The 18218-nt window shown below is 52.1% G+C and overlaps 1 protein-coding gene across 4 annotated transcripts; it reads left to right on the top strand.

Annotated features, from left to right (window-relative positions):
- Nucleotides 1-16287, top strand: Lrfn1 (leucine rich repeat and fibronectin type III domain containing 1). Of its 4 annotated transcripts, XM_087907246.1 has the most exons (6): nucleotides 39-84; nucleotides 2537-2569; nucleotides 3656-3745; nucleotides 5984-6038; nucleotides 6707-8134; nucleotides 14601-16287. In XM_087907246.1, exons 5-6 carry the CDS (start codon nucleotides 6744-6746, stop codon nucleotides 15499-15501), a joined length of 2292 nt encoding a protein of 763 aa, XP_087763372.1. In that variant the 5' UTR covers nucleotides 39-84; nucleotides 2537-2569; nucleotides 3656-3745; nucleotides 5984-6038; nucleotides 6707-6743; the 3' UTR covers nucleotides 15502-16287. The 4 variants fall into 4 exon arrangements, with proteins under 4 accessions (XP_087763362.1, XP_087763372.1, XP_087763366.1 ...); XM_087907236.1 differs by lacking the exon at nucleotides 3656-3745 and having other exon boundaries at nucleotides 1-84; XM_087907240.1 differs by lacking the exons at nucleotides 39-84; nucleotides 3656-3745 and adding an exon at nucleotides 330-376.
- Nucleotides 16288-18218: the final 1931 nt, after the last annotated feature.

Below are 18218 nucleotides of genomic sequence, written 5' to 3'. Positions count from 1 at the left end.
GGCCCTCCCCCCACCATGGCGCGGCGCGAGGCGGCGGCGGCGGCGGCGGCGGGGCCGGGCCCCGGGCCCCCTCCCTCGGGCTGGGTGAGCGCGGCCCGCGGCGGTCCCCGGGGCTCTTTGGAAGCGGCGGGCGGGGGCGCGGGGACGAGCGTGCCCGTGTGTCCGCGGCGCTGCGGCGGGGCCCGGCGTGCGCCCGCCTGCGGCCCTGTGTGTGCCCGGCGCCCCGCCGGTGTGGCCATCCGGGCGTGTGCGGGGCCGCGGTCGGCCGTGCGTGTGCATGTATGCATGTGTGCGTGTGTGCGCGCGTGTGTCCCACACACTCCGGGGCGCCGGATCTGGGGGGCTGTGGCGCGCCCGTCCGAGGGGCTGTGTGCAGGTGTGTGCGGGGGCTGTGCGCCCAGGTGTGCGGGGCTCCCAGTGGGCCTGTGCGCGCGTGCGGCTGGCTGCGTTGGGGGTCTGTGTCCGGCGGGGTTGGATGTTCATCCGAGGGGCTGCGGAGCCGGGTGTGTTCGCTCGGGTATCCATCCGTGGTGTGTGTGTGTGTGTGTGTGTGTGTGTGTGTGTGTGTGTGTGTGTGTGTATGTGTGTGTTGGATGCGGGTTGGATGTCTCCGAGGGCGTGTGTGTGTGTGTGTGTGTGTGTGTGTGCCTCTGTGTCAGGTACCCTGCTGGGGTAGGGGCTGAGGCTCAGCACATAGTGGGGCCAGGCCTCTGTATGGATGGGGGGGGGGCTTGGCTGTTCCCGCGGTCCATGTCAACTGGGGGGGGGTCCTCAGTGATCCTTGGGGGAGACGGCCATGTCTTCCTCCTCTTCTCCGTGGCTGGTTGGGGAGGGGGATGGGAGGCCGGGAGGTGGACAGATGGAGGGATGAGAGGCCGAGGGGATGGACAGATGGGCCCTAGGGTGGGGGGTGAGGGTTGACGAGTGGAGGGTGGGGGTGAAGACCTGGCCCTTCCCACCCCACTCCACCCTAACTCTCCACCTGCCGGGTATCTGCAGATAGGGCCTCAGTTGCCTATATCTTGATGACAAGGCTGGGGAAACTCTAGGGGTTGCTGGTGGCAGGATCTTTTAGGAACCGGGCTTTGGGACTCAACCCCTTCCCCTCCCTGTGAAGTCCCACCTGCTGAACTATGAACTTTGACCCTGGCTTGTACCTAGTTCTTTTGGGGGCGGGGTGTAAAGGGTGTTAGAATGTGTTTGGCCTGGGAAGTAGGTGGGGCAGGAGTTCAGGGCCATGAGGACCGGGTGGCAGCCACAGTGAGTGTGGAGCTGTTTGGGCTGTTGACTGTGCTCTGTGCTTTGGTATTTTGTGTGCATTTACAAGTGTACTAGTTCCTCACGGGACTGTGGTGTGAGTGTATCTGTGATGTGTGAGCCTCTCAGAGTGGCTGCAAAGTGCCCATGTGCTTGTTCACGGCTCTCAGCTTTGTCAGTGTGTGCTCGTGCTAAAGGTTTTGTGTACATGTGTGAAGTGTGTGTCTGCTGTACCTGTGTGTCTGTTGGTGCTTTTTCAGCTTCAGGACTGCACAGTGGGAATATGTGAAGTTGCATGAATATGTCTAGGTGTGTAAGAGTGTGCACCTATGTATCTTTCATTGTGCAGGTGAGTCTAGTGTGTGTGAACTACTGTGTGTTGACAAGTGTGCAAGAGCTAAATAGATGCAGATGCCTGGCTCTCTGTTAAGGGGCATATAGGTCTCTCTGTTTCTGTACATTTGTGAATGTGTAAGGGAGACTCTCTCTCTCTGTGTGTATGTGTATGCAGTCCATGAGGGTGTGTGTCTCTCTTGGGAGTCCTCTTCTACTCTAGTCTCTGGGGATCAGGTGCTGTATGTTTAGGCATGTACCTTGCATCTGTGCCTTGGGCACAAGATTGACCTTATTTCTGGGTTTAGTAAGTGTGGCCTGTATATAGCATGCAAGGCATAGTCTATGGTCCTGGAACTCAAATGTGACAGTATCCTGGGCTCTGTGCCCTGGAGGGTAGGGAGCACCCAGACTGGGGTGATGCCCCTGTAGAGCTTGGGTTGGTATGGGCTCACCAATGTTGATGTGGATTCAGATGTGATGGCGTGACAGGAACAGCCTGATGCCTCTGTGCTCCAGGTGTCACTCAGTCTTTGAAGTTGGGGAGCCCATGTGAGAACTCTTGAGTTCTAAAGGATAGGTGTCTAGTCCAGACTCCTGGGGCTCACAAAGAGAAGCCTGGGAATTTAGAATTCTTGAGCTGCTAAGAGCAGTAGGTAGATTCCATACTCCAGAAAACTGATGCAGGTGGGGGAGGGGGTAAGGGCCCAGCGCTTCTGAGACACCAGAGGTCAAAGCTCAACATCCTGGACTCCTGGGGTGTGGCTCAGTCTCCAAAGGTTTGGACATGACTTTTGGGTCCCTCTAAGAGTCTGAAGCTCCTGTATCAGGGAACCTGAGAAAGTGATTACTGTAGGGATTCCCTTGACTCAGATGCTCTCCAAGCTAGGCCTCAAAGACTAGAAAGAAGCTGGAAGATGCTAACAGTGATTTTGTTCCTTTACAGGTACCGGCCCAGGCCCTGACTTCTTGAAGAGAGGTAAGTATAGTGCCTTGGGCTGGGAAAGGGATGTGGGGTGATGGCACCCATTGCAAGCAAGCCCAGGCCCAGAGCTCTACCTGAGTGTATCTAAGTGCAGCATGCCACAGTGTCCAGGGAGGCAGGTGCCCATTCCCACTCAAGAGTAGCAATAAATCATTGAACATTGTAGTTGGGTGAGAGTTCATCTCATACTGATTAGGAGGCTCAGAGGGGCCCCATATGTCAGGATATGACATCTCTCAAGATAGGTAAGGGGGTCACGAAAATGGGGTCCCATTTTATCAGTAAGGGTTCATAAATGTTTCTAGGTGTGGTTTAACCCCTGCCAGTATGGTGATACAAGCCTGTCATCCCATTACTCAATGGGCTGAGGCAGGAGGATTGTGAGTTTGAGGCCAGCCTGGGCTACACAGTGAAACCCAGTTACAGAAAAAGAAGGAGGAGGAGGGAAAAAGGCAGGAGGAAGAGAAGAAGAGAAGAGGAAAAGAAGGAGGAGGGAATAGCATACTTGTAGAGCATTTGCTTAGAATCCATTAGTGAGGGACTAGGGGTGTGGCTTATCCCATAGCACATTTGCTTAGCATGCACAAGGCCCTGGGTTTCCATCCCCAGCATCTTACACATACACACAATGTTTGTGTCATCTAACATTTATGTACCATGTATATAGTCTAAAGATAGGCTAAAAATGTTATAATTTATATATAATTATATACATATAAATTCAAGACAAGGTTTCTCTGTGTAACAGTCCTGGCTGTTCTGGAACTCACTTTGTAGACCAGGGCTGGCCTCGAACTCACTGAGATCTGCCTGCTTCTGCTTCCTGAGTGCTGGGATTAAAGGCATGAGTGCACTACCACCACCCAGCTACAAAATACTTTTATTGAACCCTCTAAAGCCATGTGAGGTAGCTGGGTGTCATCATTGTCACAAATGAGTGCAGGGGGCCACAGAGGGTGATATTGTTTCATCCAAGTAACACACAGCTGGGCGCTGGGGTGTGAACTCTCGCAGAGGGACGGGATTCTGACCCCAGGGGCTACAGCGCCTTTGGGTAACAGATGGCTGTTTTCATTGCAGCTGTCCTACCTATGAGTCTGCTGCAGCTGTGCAAGGAGAAACTCTATGCTTGTTTCAGAGAACAGGGTTCTGGACCTACAAAGCAAGCAGGTGCCTGCAGGGCTGCCAGTGGTGGAGGCTCGCGTGCCAGACCTGGGCCTCTCGTCAGTACAGAACTGCAGCCTAGAGGGAGAGGAAGGCAGAATGGGGGTGGGGTGCTCAGAGATGTTGGGCTGCCCTGGCCCTGCCTCAGTTTCTTTCCTCCCCTGTTTGTCTCTCCAGCTCTTTCCTCTGCTTGTCTCTCCCTTCCTCTTTCTTCTGTCCATCTCTCTGATTTATTCTCTTTTCTTCTTCACTGAGATTTTTTTTTAAAATTCTTTGTTCCACTCTTACCTGTCTTTTCATCTCTTCCTTGGTTTCTTGAGACAGGGTCTCCATATGTAACCCAGGCTAGCCTACATCTTTGAACCTCTTGAGTGTTGGGATTAAAGGCGTCTGCCACCATACCCGGCTGTCCCCTATTTGCAGTGCTGGGGAGGAAACCCAGAACCTCAAGTATGTTCGGCAAGCATGCCACCACTGAGCCACACCCCTAGTCTCTCTTGGCTGTATTCTAGGCAAGGGCTCTCCCACTGAGCCACACCCCCAATCTCATTGCTGGGTTCTAGGCAGTGCTTTACCATCAAGCCACGCCCCCAGCTTCTCATTGGGGGATTCCAGACAGGGGCTCTACCACCAAGCCACGCCCCCAGCTTCTCATTGGCGGATTCCAGGCACATGTTCTGATGAGCCATACCTGAAGCCTACTTCACTGCCTTGGGTTGCTGCTTTGTCTTTTTGCTCTGCTCCCTTTCAATGGCTCTCTCTGTCAATCCATTTCTCCCCACTTGTGTCCTTCTGACTCTCTCAGCCTTTCTCCAGCTTTCTTGATCCCAGTCTTCTTTCCCTGAGCTAAAAGATCAAGGTCACACATGGCCCACACATTCTACCCCCCCACAGATTCCTTGGAGGTTGGTCAACAGGGGCTGGAGCATAGGGCAGGGTGGGAGGAAAATAGCTTCAAGGACGCCCCCTTCCCATCCTTTCCTCTTTGCCCCCCCTCTACCGCCCACCCTGTGTTGTGATGGGAGCTGACATGTCGTGGGTTGCAGCTGCTGGAGGGGGAATCCCCGCCGGAAGGTTTTGCCTGGAGCAGAGGCATAGTGTGTGTGCACGCATGTGCCTGTAGGCATGTATAGGTCTCCTGTGTACCTGCTGTTGGTACCAGTCACCCCTGCTCAGGAGCTCAGCTGGACCTAGAAAGAAACTGTACTCAGAGGAGGTCTTCCCCAGACTGATGCTGATGCTTTTTTCATAACTTTTCCCACCTTTTCTGTTCTGTTTTGGTTTTTTGTCCACCGACTTAGGTGGAGGACCTTAACATTCATGGTGTGCTTACTGTGTGCTGGGCTCTGTCCCTACTCAGTAGTTCCCAGGCATACACTCAGTGGAGATGTACACAGTCCTGAAATTTTAGCCTGTCCGGGTGTGGTAGCATGGTCCTGTGATCCCAGTACTTGGAAGGCTGAAGCAGGAGGATCCAGTCTTCAAGACCAGCCTCAACTGTATAGCAAGTTGTAGAACAGTGTGTACTACATACTATCCTGTCTTAAAGATCAAGATAGATGTGGTGGATAGGCCCTTAATCCCAGGATTTGGGAGGCAGGCAGGTGGCTCTCTGAATTCAAGGCCAGCCTGTTCTACATAGTGAGACCTTGTCTCAGTAACAACAAAACTTGCTAGATTTGTGAGTTCAAAACCAGCCTGGGCTACATAGTAACACCACCATGCCACCACAAACAAACAAGTGAAAAATAACAATGAAAACTTACTTAAAAAGGGGAGAAAAATAAAGAAATTATGGCTTAGGTATGGGAATCATTACTGTGGTCTCCTAGAGTTAGTAAATGAGAGAACCAGAATTTGTACTCAGATGTCTTTGATTGTAAAGCACCTGTCAGCCGGCAAGATGGCCCATCAGAGAAGGAGCTTGTTGTACAAGCTTAGCAACCTGTGTTTGCTTCCTGCGAGCTGCTTGAAGGTGGAGTAGAAGAACCAGTTCCACAAAGTTGTCCTCTGATCCTGCCACACGTACACAGTATTAATAATATTTAAAACGAAAGCACCCACTCTTAGCATCGTACACAGTTCTGTGCTTGCTATGTGTTAGGCACTCAGTGGTGTTGCAGCTAATAATTTTTAGTATGTGTTAAACCCATTGTACATGGCAGGCGCTGTTCTAACAGCTGCGATCCTGAGTGTACATAATTCTCACCAAAGTAAGACCTGTTTCTTCTCTCCATTTTACAGATGAAGAAACCGAGATTCAGAAAGGTTCAGACACGTGCCCGAGGTTGCACAGCTAGTAAGTGTCACAGCTGGAACTCGAACTAAGAGTGTATGTTTGACATCCTTGGTCCTAAGTTTTGGTCAACAGTGATTTGAGAATATTTGGTGGGCTGGGAGGTCGTGGGCAATTGGGAGCTCTTAGAAGCATGGCAGGTGGGAGAGTAGAAGACTTCAGAGTAGCGAGGTGGTGATTTGCCAATTACTATGGGAATTTTGTAATCAGATCTGGGTGTTTTGGCCCAGATCTCTAATCCTAGCTCTTAGAAGGCAGACACAGGAGGATCATGGATTCAAAGCCAACCTGGGATGCAATGATACTTTGTCTCAGAAAAAGAAAGGCTAGGTAGTGGCCCTAAAGTTTAATACTAGCTCATGGAAGGCAGAGGCAGGCTGATCTCTGGGAGGCAGAGGCAGGCTGATCTTCGTGAGTTTGAGACCAGCCTGATCTACAATGTGTGTTCAGGCCAGTTCAGGCTACACAGTGAGACCCTGCCTCATAAATGAATGAATGAATAATTTTTTTTAAAAAAGGTGGCCGTGTATGCCAGCTGCTTTGAAGTCTGTTGTTCAGAACTCATTCATTGGAAGTTAAAGGATCCAGTTTGACTTTCAGCAGCACATCCCAGGGTTGCAAGGGTATCGACCAAGCCAGGTAGCCTGGTTGACTATCTTCCTCCCCTCCAGGTATCACCTCCTGCTTCTCCTGCCTCCCCCCTGCACCATGGCTCCAGGGCTCTTCTCGCCAACACCTGCTGCTCTCCCCTTTCTGCTGCTGCTTTGGGCAGGGGCATCTCGCGGCCAGCCCTGCCCCGGTCGCTGCATCTGCCAGAACGTGGCACCAACGCTGACCATGCTGTGTGCCAAGACTGGCCTGCTTTTCGTGCCACCGGCCATTGACAGGCGCGTGGTAGAGCTGCGGCTCACTGACAATTTCATTGCGGCTGTGCGTCGTCGAGACTTTGCCAACATGACCAGCCTGGTCCACCTCACCCTATCTCGCAACACTATTGGTCAGGTGGCAGCTGGCGCCTTTGCTGACCTTCGTGCTCTCAGGGCCCTGCACCTCGACAGCAACCGCCTGGCAGAGGTACGCGGGGACCAGCTCCGGGGCTTGGGTAACCTCCGCCACTTGATCCTCGGCAACAATCAGATCCGTAAAGTGGAGTCGGCAGCTTTTGACGCCTTCCTGTCCACTGTGGAGGATCTGGATCTGTCCTACAATAACCTGGAGGCACTACCGTGGGAGGCGGTGGGTCAGATGGTGAACTTGAACACCCTCACGCTGGACCACAACCTCATTGATCATATTGCGGAGGGTACCTTCGTGCAGCTGCATAAGCTCGTGCGCTTGGACATGACCTCTAACCGTCTGCATAAACTGCCCCCCGATGGGCTTTTCTTGAGGTCCCAGGGTGGTGGGCCCAAGCCACCCACCCCACTGACCGTCAGCTTTGGTGGCAACCCGCTGCACTGCAACTGTGAACTGCTCTGGCTGCGGCGCCTGACCAGGGAGGATGACTTGGAGACATGTGCCACGCCTGAGCATCTCACTGACCGCTACTTCTGGTCCATCCCGGAGGAGGAATTTCTGTGTGAGCCCCCGCTCATCACGCGGCAGGCAGGGGGCAAGGCCCTGGTAGTAGAGGGCCAGGCTGTCAGCCTGCGCTGTCGGGCGGTGGGTGACCCTGAACCCGTGGTGCATTGGGTGGCCCCTGATGGGAGGCTGCTGGGCAACTCCAGCCGGACCCGGGTTCGTGGGGATGGAACGCTGGATGTGACCATCACCACCTTGAGGGACAGCGGTACCTTCACTTGCATAGCCTCCAATGCTGCCGGGGAAGCCACTGCACCAGTGGAGGTATGTGTGGTACCTCTGCCACTGATGGCGCCCCCGCCTGCTGCCCCACCGCCTCTCACTGAGCCTGGTTCTTCTGACATCGCCACACCAGGCCGACCTGGTGCCAATGATTCAGCCACTGATCGCCGGCTTGTGGCTGCTGAACTCACATCCAGCTCTGTGCTCATCCGCTGGCCGGCCCAGAGGCCAGTGCCTGGCATCCGCATGTACCAAGTGCAGTACAACAGCTCTGCGGATGACTCTCTGGTCTACAGGTGAGTAGGGTGCTGCAGCCCCAGGAACTCCTCTCTAACCCTATCCCATCTGTTCATCCATCCCGTTAACCTTGCTTAGATGGGGCTTTGGATAGACCTGTAGTTGCCTCCTTTTCTGCTGTACTGTCTTTGTGTTTCTTGAACTTAGGAGATGTTTGTGGAAAACAATATGAGCCAGTGTACGGCTTGGCAATGGATTTATAAAAGTGACCAGGGCCTGGTGCTTCAAGCTTGTGATCCTAGCCTTTGGGAAGCTGAGGCAGGAGGATTGCAAGGACAAGGCTGGCCTGGACAACTTGGAGACATTCAGTCTCAAAATTATAAAAGTAGAAAAAAAGAGGACTGAAGTTGGAGCTCAGTTATAGGGAGAAAGAGCCCCTGCCTAGAATCCCCAGTGAGGGGCTGAGGGTGTGGCTCAGTGGTAGAGCCCCTGCCTAGAATCCCCCAGTGAGGGGCTGGGGTGTGGCTCAGTGGTAGAGCCCCTGCCTAGAATCCCCCAGTGAGGGGCTGGGGTGTGGCTCAGTGGTAGAGCCCCTGCCTAGAATCCCCAGTGAGGGGCTGGGGGCGTGGCTCAGTGGTAGAGCCCCTGCCTAGAATTCCCAGTGAGGGGCTGGGGGGTAGCTCAGGGGTGGAACACCTGCTAAGCTGGGGGAGGCACTGAATTCCGTTCCCAGTACCATACAACAAATATCTCACAAGGTTCATGGACAGCATCACTTGCTCTCCAGAGGCCTCTCATCATGAATTCCATCAGTTAAACATTATGGCACATAAAGCACACGTGTTTATGGTTATGTTTCTATTTATGTCACTAGTACTATTCCAATCAGATACATTATAGAAACATAAAGCAAAAAGCATGAGGAAAATAGAAAGTAATGTTCTAGTTTGGTTTCTATTACTGCAATAAACACTGTGACCAAGGCAGGCCGTGGTGGTGCACGCCTTTAATCCCAGCACTTAGGAAGCAGAGGCGGGCGGATCCCTGAATTTGAGTCTGGTCTACAGAGTGAGTTCCAGGACAGCCGGGGCTACACAGAGAAACCTTGTCCCAAAGCAACAACAAAACAAAATAAAAAACATTATGACCACCAAAAACCAAACCAAACCAAACCAAACCAAACCAAACCAACCAACCAAACAAACAAAACCCACCCTGACCAAAAACAACTTGTGAAGAAAAGGGTTTATTTTTTCTTACAGCTCTAAGGCCACAGCCCATCACTGAGGGAAGTCAGGGCTGGAACTCCAGGCAGGAACCAGGAAGCAAGAACTGAAGCAGAGGCCATGGAGGAGTGCTGCTTACCAGCTGGCTCCCTATGCTTTCTTATACAAATCAGGACTTCCTGTCCATGGTTGGCCCCACCCACACTGAGTTGGGCCCTCCCATTCTATGTCAATCATTAGTCAAGAAAATGCCCCCCAGACTTCCCTACAGACCATCTGATGGGAACATTTCCTCTGTTGAGGTTCCTAGATGACCCTAGCTTGTGTCAAGTTGCCAAAAGTCTAATGAATACTTCCAAGTTACTTCCGCCATTGTCTGAGGTAGAACAGGCCTGCACCATGGATAGCTGTCAGCTGCTTTCCTTGCCGTCTCCAGGCAAGGTAAGGGTCTGTTGCCCCCCCCCCCCCATCGGCCTCTACTTTCTCTTCCTCCATCGCTTGTTTAGGCTCAGCACTGCACAGGGCCCTGACTTGGGTGTGACGGTGGGTTATAGAGAAGAAAAGAGAAGGGTAAGCTGGAAATGTACAGACATTAGTTTATTTTTTACTTATTATTATCTGAGACAGGGTTTCTCTGTGTACCCCTGACTGTCCTGGAGCTCACTCTGTAGACCAGGCTGGCCTGGAACTCACAGAGATCCACCTGCTTCTGCCTCCGGAGTGCTGAGATTAAAGGTGTGCGCCACCACCGCCCGGCCCTGAAAATAAGAACTTGTAAAGAAATAATTACCTACCTCGCTTTCATCCTTACCTGGGAAACAGTAGGTGTTCAATATGTGTGTTTTCTGAGTACAAAGGACAGCTCTGAGGCAGACCTTGTGGCACATGCCTGTGATCCAAGCACTTGAGAGGCTGAAGCAAGAGAATCTTCTGCTCAAGGTCAGTCCATAGTATGTAGTGGCTGAGGTCAGTCCAAGAGCTACATAGCGAGATCTTGTCTCAACAAACAAAACAATTAAAAAGAGGCAGCTTAGCTGCTTCCAGTGTGACCATTGGTACTTGGGTTGAGGAGTCCAGTGGGTAGGGGCCCATTGTGGATCAATGCCTGAGCCCTGTGGTCTGTCCATCTTGGTAGTGTGTCAGTGTGGCTCTCAGTCACAGACCCTGGCACGCAGCAGGAATGACACACAGTGGGCACTTGGTAAAGGGCTGCTGACTGCATAGACACATCTTGTTTGCCTTTCTTGTGCGTTGTAGATGGCTGCTGAGTGCCCAGCCCCCTGCTTCTCTTCTTTGGATTGTCAGAGGATCTAGAACCATTTCCCCATCTGTGGTCATCCCAACAACTTGAGTGTGCTCAGCCCTTTACAAAAAATCCTGTCTCTTGGCTGCCACCTCTGCTTGCCAGGGGCCTCTCTTTCCTCTTGGCTTTCCAGCGTCCTCTCTTTCCTCTTGGCTCTGCTTGTCTTTTGGTTTTGAGACACGCTTTCACCCTGGTAGTCTAGACTAGTTTTTGACTGTGTAGTCCCAAGCTGGCATGGAATTCTGGATGCTGAGATTTCAGGGACTATACCAAGTACACACTTCCTCCTTTTACTTCTGACTGTCAAGCACTGGTGACATCGCTGACTCTCTCATATGCCCTCCCTAGATAGATTAGACTGACCCATTCTTACAAGCAGTCAGCAAACCAAGGCACCAAAGAGAAGCCTTCATAAACTCCGTCCGAGTCTGTGGCCGTTCTACTTCCAACTCTGCTATGAAGCAGTTGCCATCACTCCCATTTATTTCATTTAAATAATTTAAAATTACTTTTTCTTTTTGTGTATGTGGGTCACTTAACATTCTTTAACTTTCGTTTATTTGTGTGTGTGGGGGCATTTGTGTCATAGCATGCATGTAGTGATCAGAGAACAGCTTGTGGGAATCAGTTCTGTCCTGCCACCATGTGACCCTTGGGGATTGAACTCTGGTTGATAGGTTTGATGGCAAGTTCCCTTACCCACTGAGCCATCTTGCCAGCCTTTATTTTATTTTATTTTATTTTATTTTATTTTATTTTATTTTTATTCATTCATTTCTTTGTAGTATTATTGATTGAAACCAGGCCCTCACATGTCCTGGGCAATCTATAATTCTCCTAGCCTTTTACTTAGGGATTCTAGGTGGGTGCTCTTCCACTGAGCCACACCTCAGACCTTCACTGGGGGATTCTAGGCAGGGGCTCTACCACTGAGCCACACCCCAGCCCCTCACTGGGGGATTCTAGGCAGGGACTCTACCACTGAGCCACACCCCAGCCCCTCACTGGGGGATTCTAGGCAGGGGCTCTACCACTGAGCCACACCCCAGCCCCTCACTGGGGGATTCTAGGCAGGGGCTCTACCACTGAGCCACACCCCAGCCCCTCACTGGGGGATTCTAGGCAGGGGCTCTACCACTGAGCCACACCCCAGCCCCTCACTGGGGGATTCTAGGCAGGGGCTCTACCACTGAGCCACACCCCAGCCCCTCACTGGGGGATTCTAGGCAGGGGCTCTACCACTGAGCCACACCCCAGCCCCTCACTGGGGGATTCTAGGCAGGGGCTCTACCACTGAGCCACACCCCAGCCCCTCACTGGGGGATTCTAGGCAGGGACTCTACCACTGAGCCACACCCCAGCCCCTCACTGGGGGATTCTAGGCAGGGGCTCTACCACACCCTCCATTCTCTTTCTTTTCAGACACAGAAGTTGAGGCGCTGTGGGAGAGATCATTTGCTCTCAGATGCAGAAAGCGGTAGAGCTATTTTTCATGTGCTTGAATGCACACTTATTGAATACCTAGTGTTTGCCAGGCAGGGGTGGAGGGGAATGGATGATGCATTTCTATCAGTCATTCAGATTGTGTGTGTGTTTTCCCCATCTTTCTTCACTGTTCCTCTCTGATCCACAGCCACCTTGTGACAGGGTGGGAAAATGTTTAAAACCCAGCCTGTTAGCAGCTCTTAATGACCCCACCTGGACAAGTTCCCAGGCCTCCTCTTCTCTCCAGAGGGCCTCAGTTCTGCCCTGCATCCTCCATTGCAGATGCTTGTACATAGACCAGCACTGCAGGAGTTAACTTCCTCTCTGCAGCCATGGGCTGAGGTGATATCCAACGAGAAGCCTGCTTGGCTGCTTGCTTTGGTCTGGCAGCCAATGAGAAGCTCGTGGGCTCTGGCTTTCTTAAGGAGCCAGTGACTGTCCTTGAGAAGGGGGAAGCCCCTAGCAACTGGTTATTTGGGGAGAAGAAACAAGGGAATCTAAGCCTCTGGCAGAGAAAAAGGGAAAGTTAATTCACGAAGGAGGTCAGGGCAGCTGGAGGTGGGTGGCCTATAAAAAGCAAAGATCCTAATGAGAAAATCAAGTGCCTCTTTGATACAGTGGGACCTATGCTTGAAGTCGTGGAGTGAAGGGTGGTGGCTGGCGACAGCTCTGACAGGTAAGCATGGGCAGGGATGAGACAGGACTTTAGAAGGGGCGGGACTTGTTCTCCAGGGTCTCAAACAGAGGAAGAGGCGGAGCTCATCCCCGGTTAGCCACTCAGGTCCTTGGCAGGAGAGAAGAGTTTTTGGGTTTGGGTGCTGGGTGTGTCACTCAGGGTGCACTTCACACTCCTGGGTTCCCTGAGGCTGGAAGTTGCCAAAACAGACTGTGCCGAGATACGCTCATCAACAAGAGAGAACAAAGTCTGGGAGGGAGTGCCCTAAAGTGGATCATAGAGGAATATAGAGGATGCAGCTGGTGAGATGGCTTAGGGGGTCAAGATGCTTTCTACCAAGCCTAATGACCTGAGTCCCAATCCCTGGGACACACATGGTGGAAGGAGAGAGCCTACTCCTGCAAGCTGTCCTCTGACCTCCTCCTTACACACACGCACACACACACACACACACACACACACACTACACACACACACACACACACACATTAATAAATGTAATTTAGATGAGGTCAGACCTGCTAAGGATGGTATTGCTGTAGACTAAATGTAATTTATAAAAAGAGAGAGAGAGAGAGAGAGAGAGAGAGAGAGAGAGGTAGAAGTGGGCAGGTAGCCTTAGAATGGGAGCCCACAAGAGCTGCTAGCAACATGATGGGATATTAGCTCCTAGTAAGGTCCTTAGCTTTAGATAATCAGGTTTTAGATGTTAGCTCATTCATCCCCCATGCTATCACTAGGATGTGGGGATTCTTACTGGCCCCATTAGAAATGTTAAATGATGCACAGAAAAGTTAAGAAACTTGTGTATTGTCGGGAGTAGGGGAGGCAGAGAAGAGATCCTATCCCAGAGTTGTGACTCCCAGATGTTTAACTGAAGAATTTTGCTATACAGTGTACCTCATTTGAGGAGACTGCTCTATAGAAAAAAAAAAAAAGAAAAGAGAAAAAGAAAAGAAACCCATGCTTCTTAGTCAATTGTAGATGAGATTTGGGGAGTATGGGTCAACGAATTGATTTCTGGAATTCTGGTGGTACAGTGATTGTCATACATATAGCAGCTGGTTGCCTCTAGAGGAGCTGTCTCAAGGTGACTTGAAGGGACAAGACTTGTAAACCAGAGTGCAATTAGAAGGGGAATGAATGGGAAAGTGTAGCTGAGGTGCTTGGGAACCTGAGCTAGGAGCCAGAGCTTTTACCCAGAGTTGGGGTATATTCTGCAGCATGCCTCCTCCTGCAAAGGCAAGAATGTAGATCAAGGTGGAATTATGGCTGGGAATGGAGCTAAACTGGTAGAATGCTTAAAGGAAGACCGGGGTCTGATCCCTACCTCACCAAAAAACAAACAAACAAACAAACAGAAAACGAAACCAAACAAACAAAGAGGATGTGGAGGTGCATGTCTGTAAGCCTAAGATCTCAGCTTTCAGGAGGTGGAGACAGGATGAAAACCAGGGACTGAAAGTCCAGCCATTGCCCTCGCAGGGATAAATCAATTATTGACGTCAGTATCCATCTGAACGAAGGAAGGACATGTAGATTAGAGGGAGTGGCCACAACACTGAGCTCCTTAAATGGTAGACATATGCAGATGACAATTGTCCACCTTGCGAGTAGAGAGTCCCAGTAGGTGATGCTCAAGGTAAGTCAGTCTGAAGGCAAAGCACGTAGATACGGGGGCGTGGTCCTGAGCCACGATCCAGAAAGGCTGACTTTATTGATGGTGGAGGGCCTCAAATGGCTGCTGTAGACACCAGTAGCATTGTTTCCCTTGGTCGGGGCATAAAGTGATGGGGTGTGGTTAAGATCCGTCCTGATCCCACCCCTTTCCGCAGGATGATTCCATCTACCAGCCAGACCTTCCTGGTGAATGATCTGGCGGCTGGCCGCGCTTATGACTTGTGTGTGTTGGCAGTCTACGACGACGGGGCCACCGCTCTGCCGGCTACCAGAGTGGTGGGCTGTGTGCAGTTCACCACGGCGGGAGATCCCGCACCATGCCGCCCGCTGAGGGCCCACTTCTTGGGCGGCACCATGATCATCGCCATCGGGGGCGTCATCGTAGCCTCGGTCCTCGTTTTCATCGTTCTACTCATGATTCGCTACAAGGTGTACGGCGATGGGGACAGCCGTCGTATCAAGGGCACGTCCAGGTCGCCCCCTCGGGTCAGCCACGTGTGCTCTCAGACCAACGGAGCCGGCTCGGGCTCGCAGCAGCCCTCTGCCCCACCGGCTCCAGACCGCTACGAGGCGCTGCGGGAGGTGGCGGTCCCTGCAGCCATTGAGGCAAAGGCAACCGAGGCGGAGGCGACTTCCACTGAGTTAGAGGTGGTGCTTGGACGCTCTCTGGGTGGCTCGGCCACCTCGCTGTGCTTGCTGCCCTCCGAGGAAACTTCTGGGGAGGAGTCTAGAGCCGTAACTGGTCCTCGAAGGAGCCGTTCGGGGGCCTTGGGGCCTCCAACTTCAGCGCCCCCGACGCTAGCTCTGGTTCCTGGGGGAGCCCCGGCCCGACCGAGGCCACAACAACGCTATTCCTTTGACGGGGACTACGGAGCGCTGTTCCAGAGCCACAGTTACCCGCGCCGCGCCCGCCGGACAAAGCGCCACCGGTCCACGCCACACCTGGACGGGGCCGGAGGGGGCGCGGCCGGGGAAGATGGAGACCTGGGGCTGGGCTCCGCCCGGGCACGCCTGGCCTTCACCAGCACCGAATGGATGCTGGAGAGTACCGTGTGAGCGGCGGGCGCACGGGCACCGGGACGCCTGTGGGGCCGCACTTAGTTGCCCAGCCCGGCTAGATGCAGGGAAGGCTGGAGAGAAGGGATGCGCGAGGGGCGGGGCCAGCCGCAGTCAGGGCCGAGCCCACTCGAGTCCGTGGTTGGAGGTGGGCCGCCGGCCTCTCCGACTCTACTCCTCCGCCCCGCCCCCCGCGCGCTCGCGGACCTTGCCGGAGCCGGTGCCTTACACAGCGAAGCGCGGGGAGGGGCGGGGCCCCCCCACACTGCAGCACTGAGACACGAGTCCCCTCCCCCCCACCTGGGACCCTGGGGCAGGGGCGAGGGGCCCATTCCTTGTATCTGGCTGGACTAGATCTCATTCTGCCCCGCGGCGGCCTCCAAAGCCTCCAGTCCCCTCGACCCCACTCCCCTCCCTGGTCCCACCTAGTCTGGTTTGGAGGGAGGGGCTTCTCCTTTCTCCTCTCTGTGTCCTCGTCTTTCCTGCCCACTGTCGTCTGTCTGTCTGTCTGTCTGTACTTGTCTTCCTTTTTTCTGTCCCATGGTCGTCTCTTCCTCCGACCGCCGTTGATTTTTTAGTTTATTTATTTTTTGTCCTGTGTCCTTGTCTCTCTTGATTCCCTCTCCTCACCATCTCCCGGGCAGGTCCCACAAAGGACCAGACTCTTCCCTCTGCCTTCCTTGTCCCCACAACAAATCCCCACACAGACAAAATCCAAAAACCAAATCCCTCTATCGGAGCCGGGACCCTCCGCCGCAGCAGAATTAAACTTTTTTCTGTGTCTGAGGCGGCTCTGCTGACCAGTGTGTGTGTGTGTGTGTGTGTGGTGTGTGCGCGCGTCTGTCTCGAGGGAGGAGGACTCTGAATCAGACTGAAGAGAGCATGACAGTGAGGATCGAGAAACTGGCAGGCAGACTCGGGGGCGGGAAGTAGCAAAAAATGACTGACAGGTGGCCAAGGTGTGGGTAACCCTTAAGCCAACCAATCCTCACAGTAACCCCAGGAAGTCGGTACCGTTAGCTCGGTCTGCAGGTGAGGACACTGAGGCCAGGTGGGTTAGACAACATGTCCCTGCATAACAAGAAAGGTGGAAAATTGAGATGAGTTTATTTAATGGTAATTTCAGCTGGACATAATGATCCTCACCTTTAATCCCACAATTTGCAGGGCAGAGGCAGGCAGATCGCTGTGATCTCGAGTTCAGCCTGGTCTACATAATGAGTTCTAGACCAGCTAGGACTACATATTAAGTCTATCTCAAAACAACAAAAAAGTAATTCCACATAGTATTTATTTACTTATTTGGTGTGTGTGTAAAACATGTATGTGCTGGTACACTCATCCATATGTGTGAATGGGGAGGTCAGAGGTACATGGTGGCTATCTTCTTCCTACATTCCCACCTTATTTTTTGAGTCAGTCTCTCATGGAAGCTCATCAATTTGACTAGACTGGCTAGCCAGGGAACTCCTGGGTTCTCCGATATTCACTTCTGCCTCCAGCACTGGAGTTATAGATGTGTTATTTATGTGGGTGCTGGGGGTCTTTATTGAGGGCCCCATGTTTGCATGACAAACATTTTACCAACTGAGACATCTCAGGCACATACACACACCTATATATACATATGGGAGTGTGTGTATGCTTATATGTGTGTGTGTATATAGTTTTTGACAGGGTCTCCTATGTAGCACGGGGTTTCTCTGAAAACCCCCTATAGAGGGTGGGTTAACCTCCCAACTTTGTGATTTTCTTGCCTCTATCAAATGCTGGGATTGTGGGTTTTCACTGCCATGCCTGGTCTCATACTGGCTTCAAATGTGTGGTAGTCCTGCTCTGTCTCTGCCTTCTGAGTGCAGACTGTATGCATTCAACATCACAACTAGCAGGGTTTATTTTTGAGATAGGATCTTGATATATGTAGCCCAGGCTGGCCTTGAACTTTCAGCTGTCCTCCCTTAAACCTCTGGAGGGCCAGGTGTATGGGTATATATCTTGGGAAAACAGATTTAACAGTGCGGTAGAAATTGGGCATGGTGGAGCATGCCCATAATCTTGGGTGGTAGAAGCGGTAGAGTTAGAAGTTCAAGACTGTGCTGGCAAGTTGGCTCAGTGAGTAAAGACACTTGCCACCAAGCCTGACAATCTAAATTTGACCCCTGGACCCACGTGCCATAGCAAATGTACACCCCCAACAAACAAGTAAACAAGTAAATAAAAAAAATGTTTTTAAAGTTCAAGACTAGGGGCTCAGTGTTAAAAGAACTTGCTAATCTCATGGAGAGCTCAGGTTTGATTCCCAGCACTCTCATAGCAGCTCTCCAGTTTCAGGGGATCCCATGTCCTCTTCTGGCTTCTGTGGGCATGTGTGTGATGCACGGGCATACACACATAAATCAAATTTTTTTTAAGAATAAAACGTTCAAGACTATCATCTACATGCAGAGTTTGAGACCAGCATGTGGCTACATGAGACCCTGATTTTGTTGTTGTTTTAGTTTTTTTTTTTTTCCGCTTGCTTTTGCCAAAATAAGTAAAGAATAAAAAGGCAGGTGGATTTGGGCAAGATGACACAACTGGACTCCCAGCTTCTCAGGAGACTACGGCAGGATGATTTCTTGAGCCCAGGAGTTTGAGGCCAGCCTGGGCAACATAGCTAGACACTGTCTCAAAACTGCAAACATCAATAATAGTAAAAGGCAGACAGACCAATTTCT

The sequence above is a fragment of the Myodes glareolus genome, chromosome 1 (genome assembly GCF_982192425.1).
Source record: "Myodes glareolus chromosome 1, mMyoGla1.1, whole genome shotgun sequence".
Lineage (NCBI taxonomy): Eukaryota > Metazoa > Chordata > Mammalia > Rodentia > Cricetidae > Myodes > Myodes glareolus.
Note: the sequence above shows the minus strand (reverse complement) of the source record. Positions and strands in the feature narration are given on the sequence as shown.

Bases quoted from the DNA above. Each gene is read 5' to 3' on its own strand.
- Lrfn1 (XM_087907236.1), top strand. From the start codon at position 6,744: ATGGCTCCAGGGCTCTTCTCGCCAACACCTGCTGCTCTCCCCTTTCTG. The intron at 8,135-14,600 runs GTGAGTAGGGTG...CCCTTTCCGCAG, and splicing joins GATGACTCTCTGGTCTACAG to GATGATTCCATCTACCAGCC.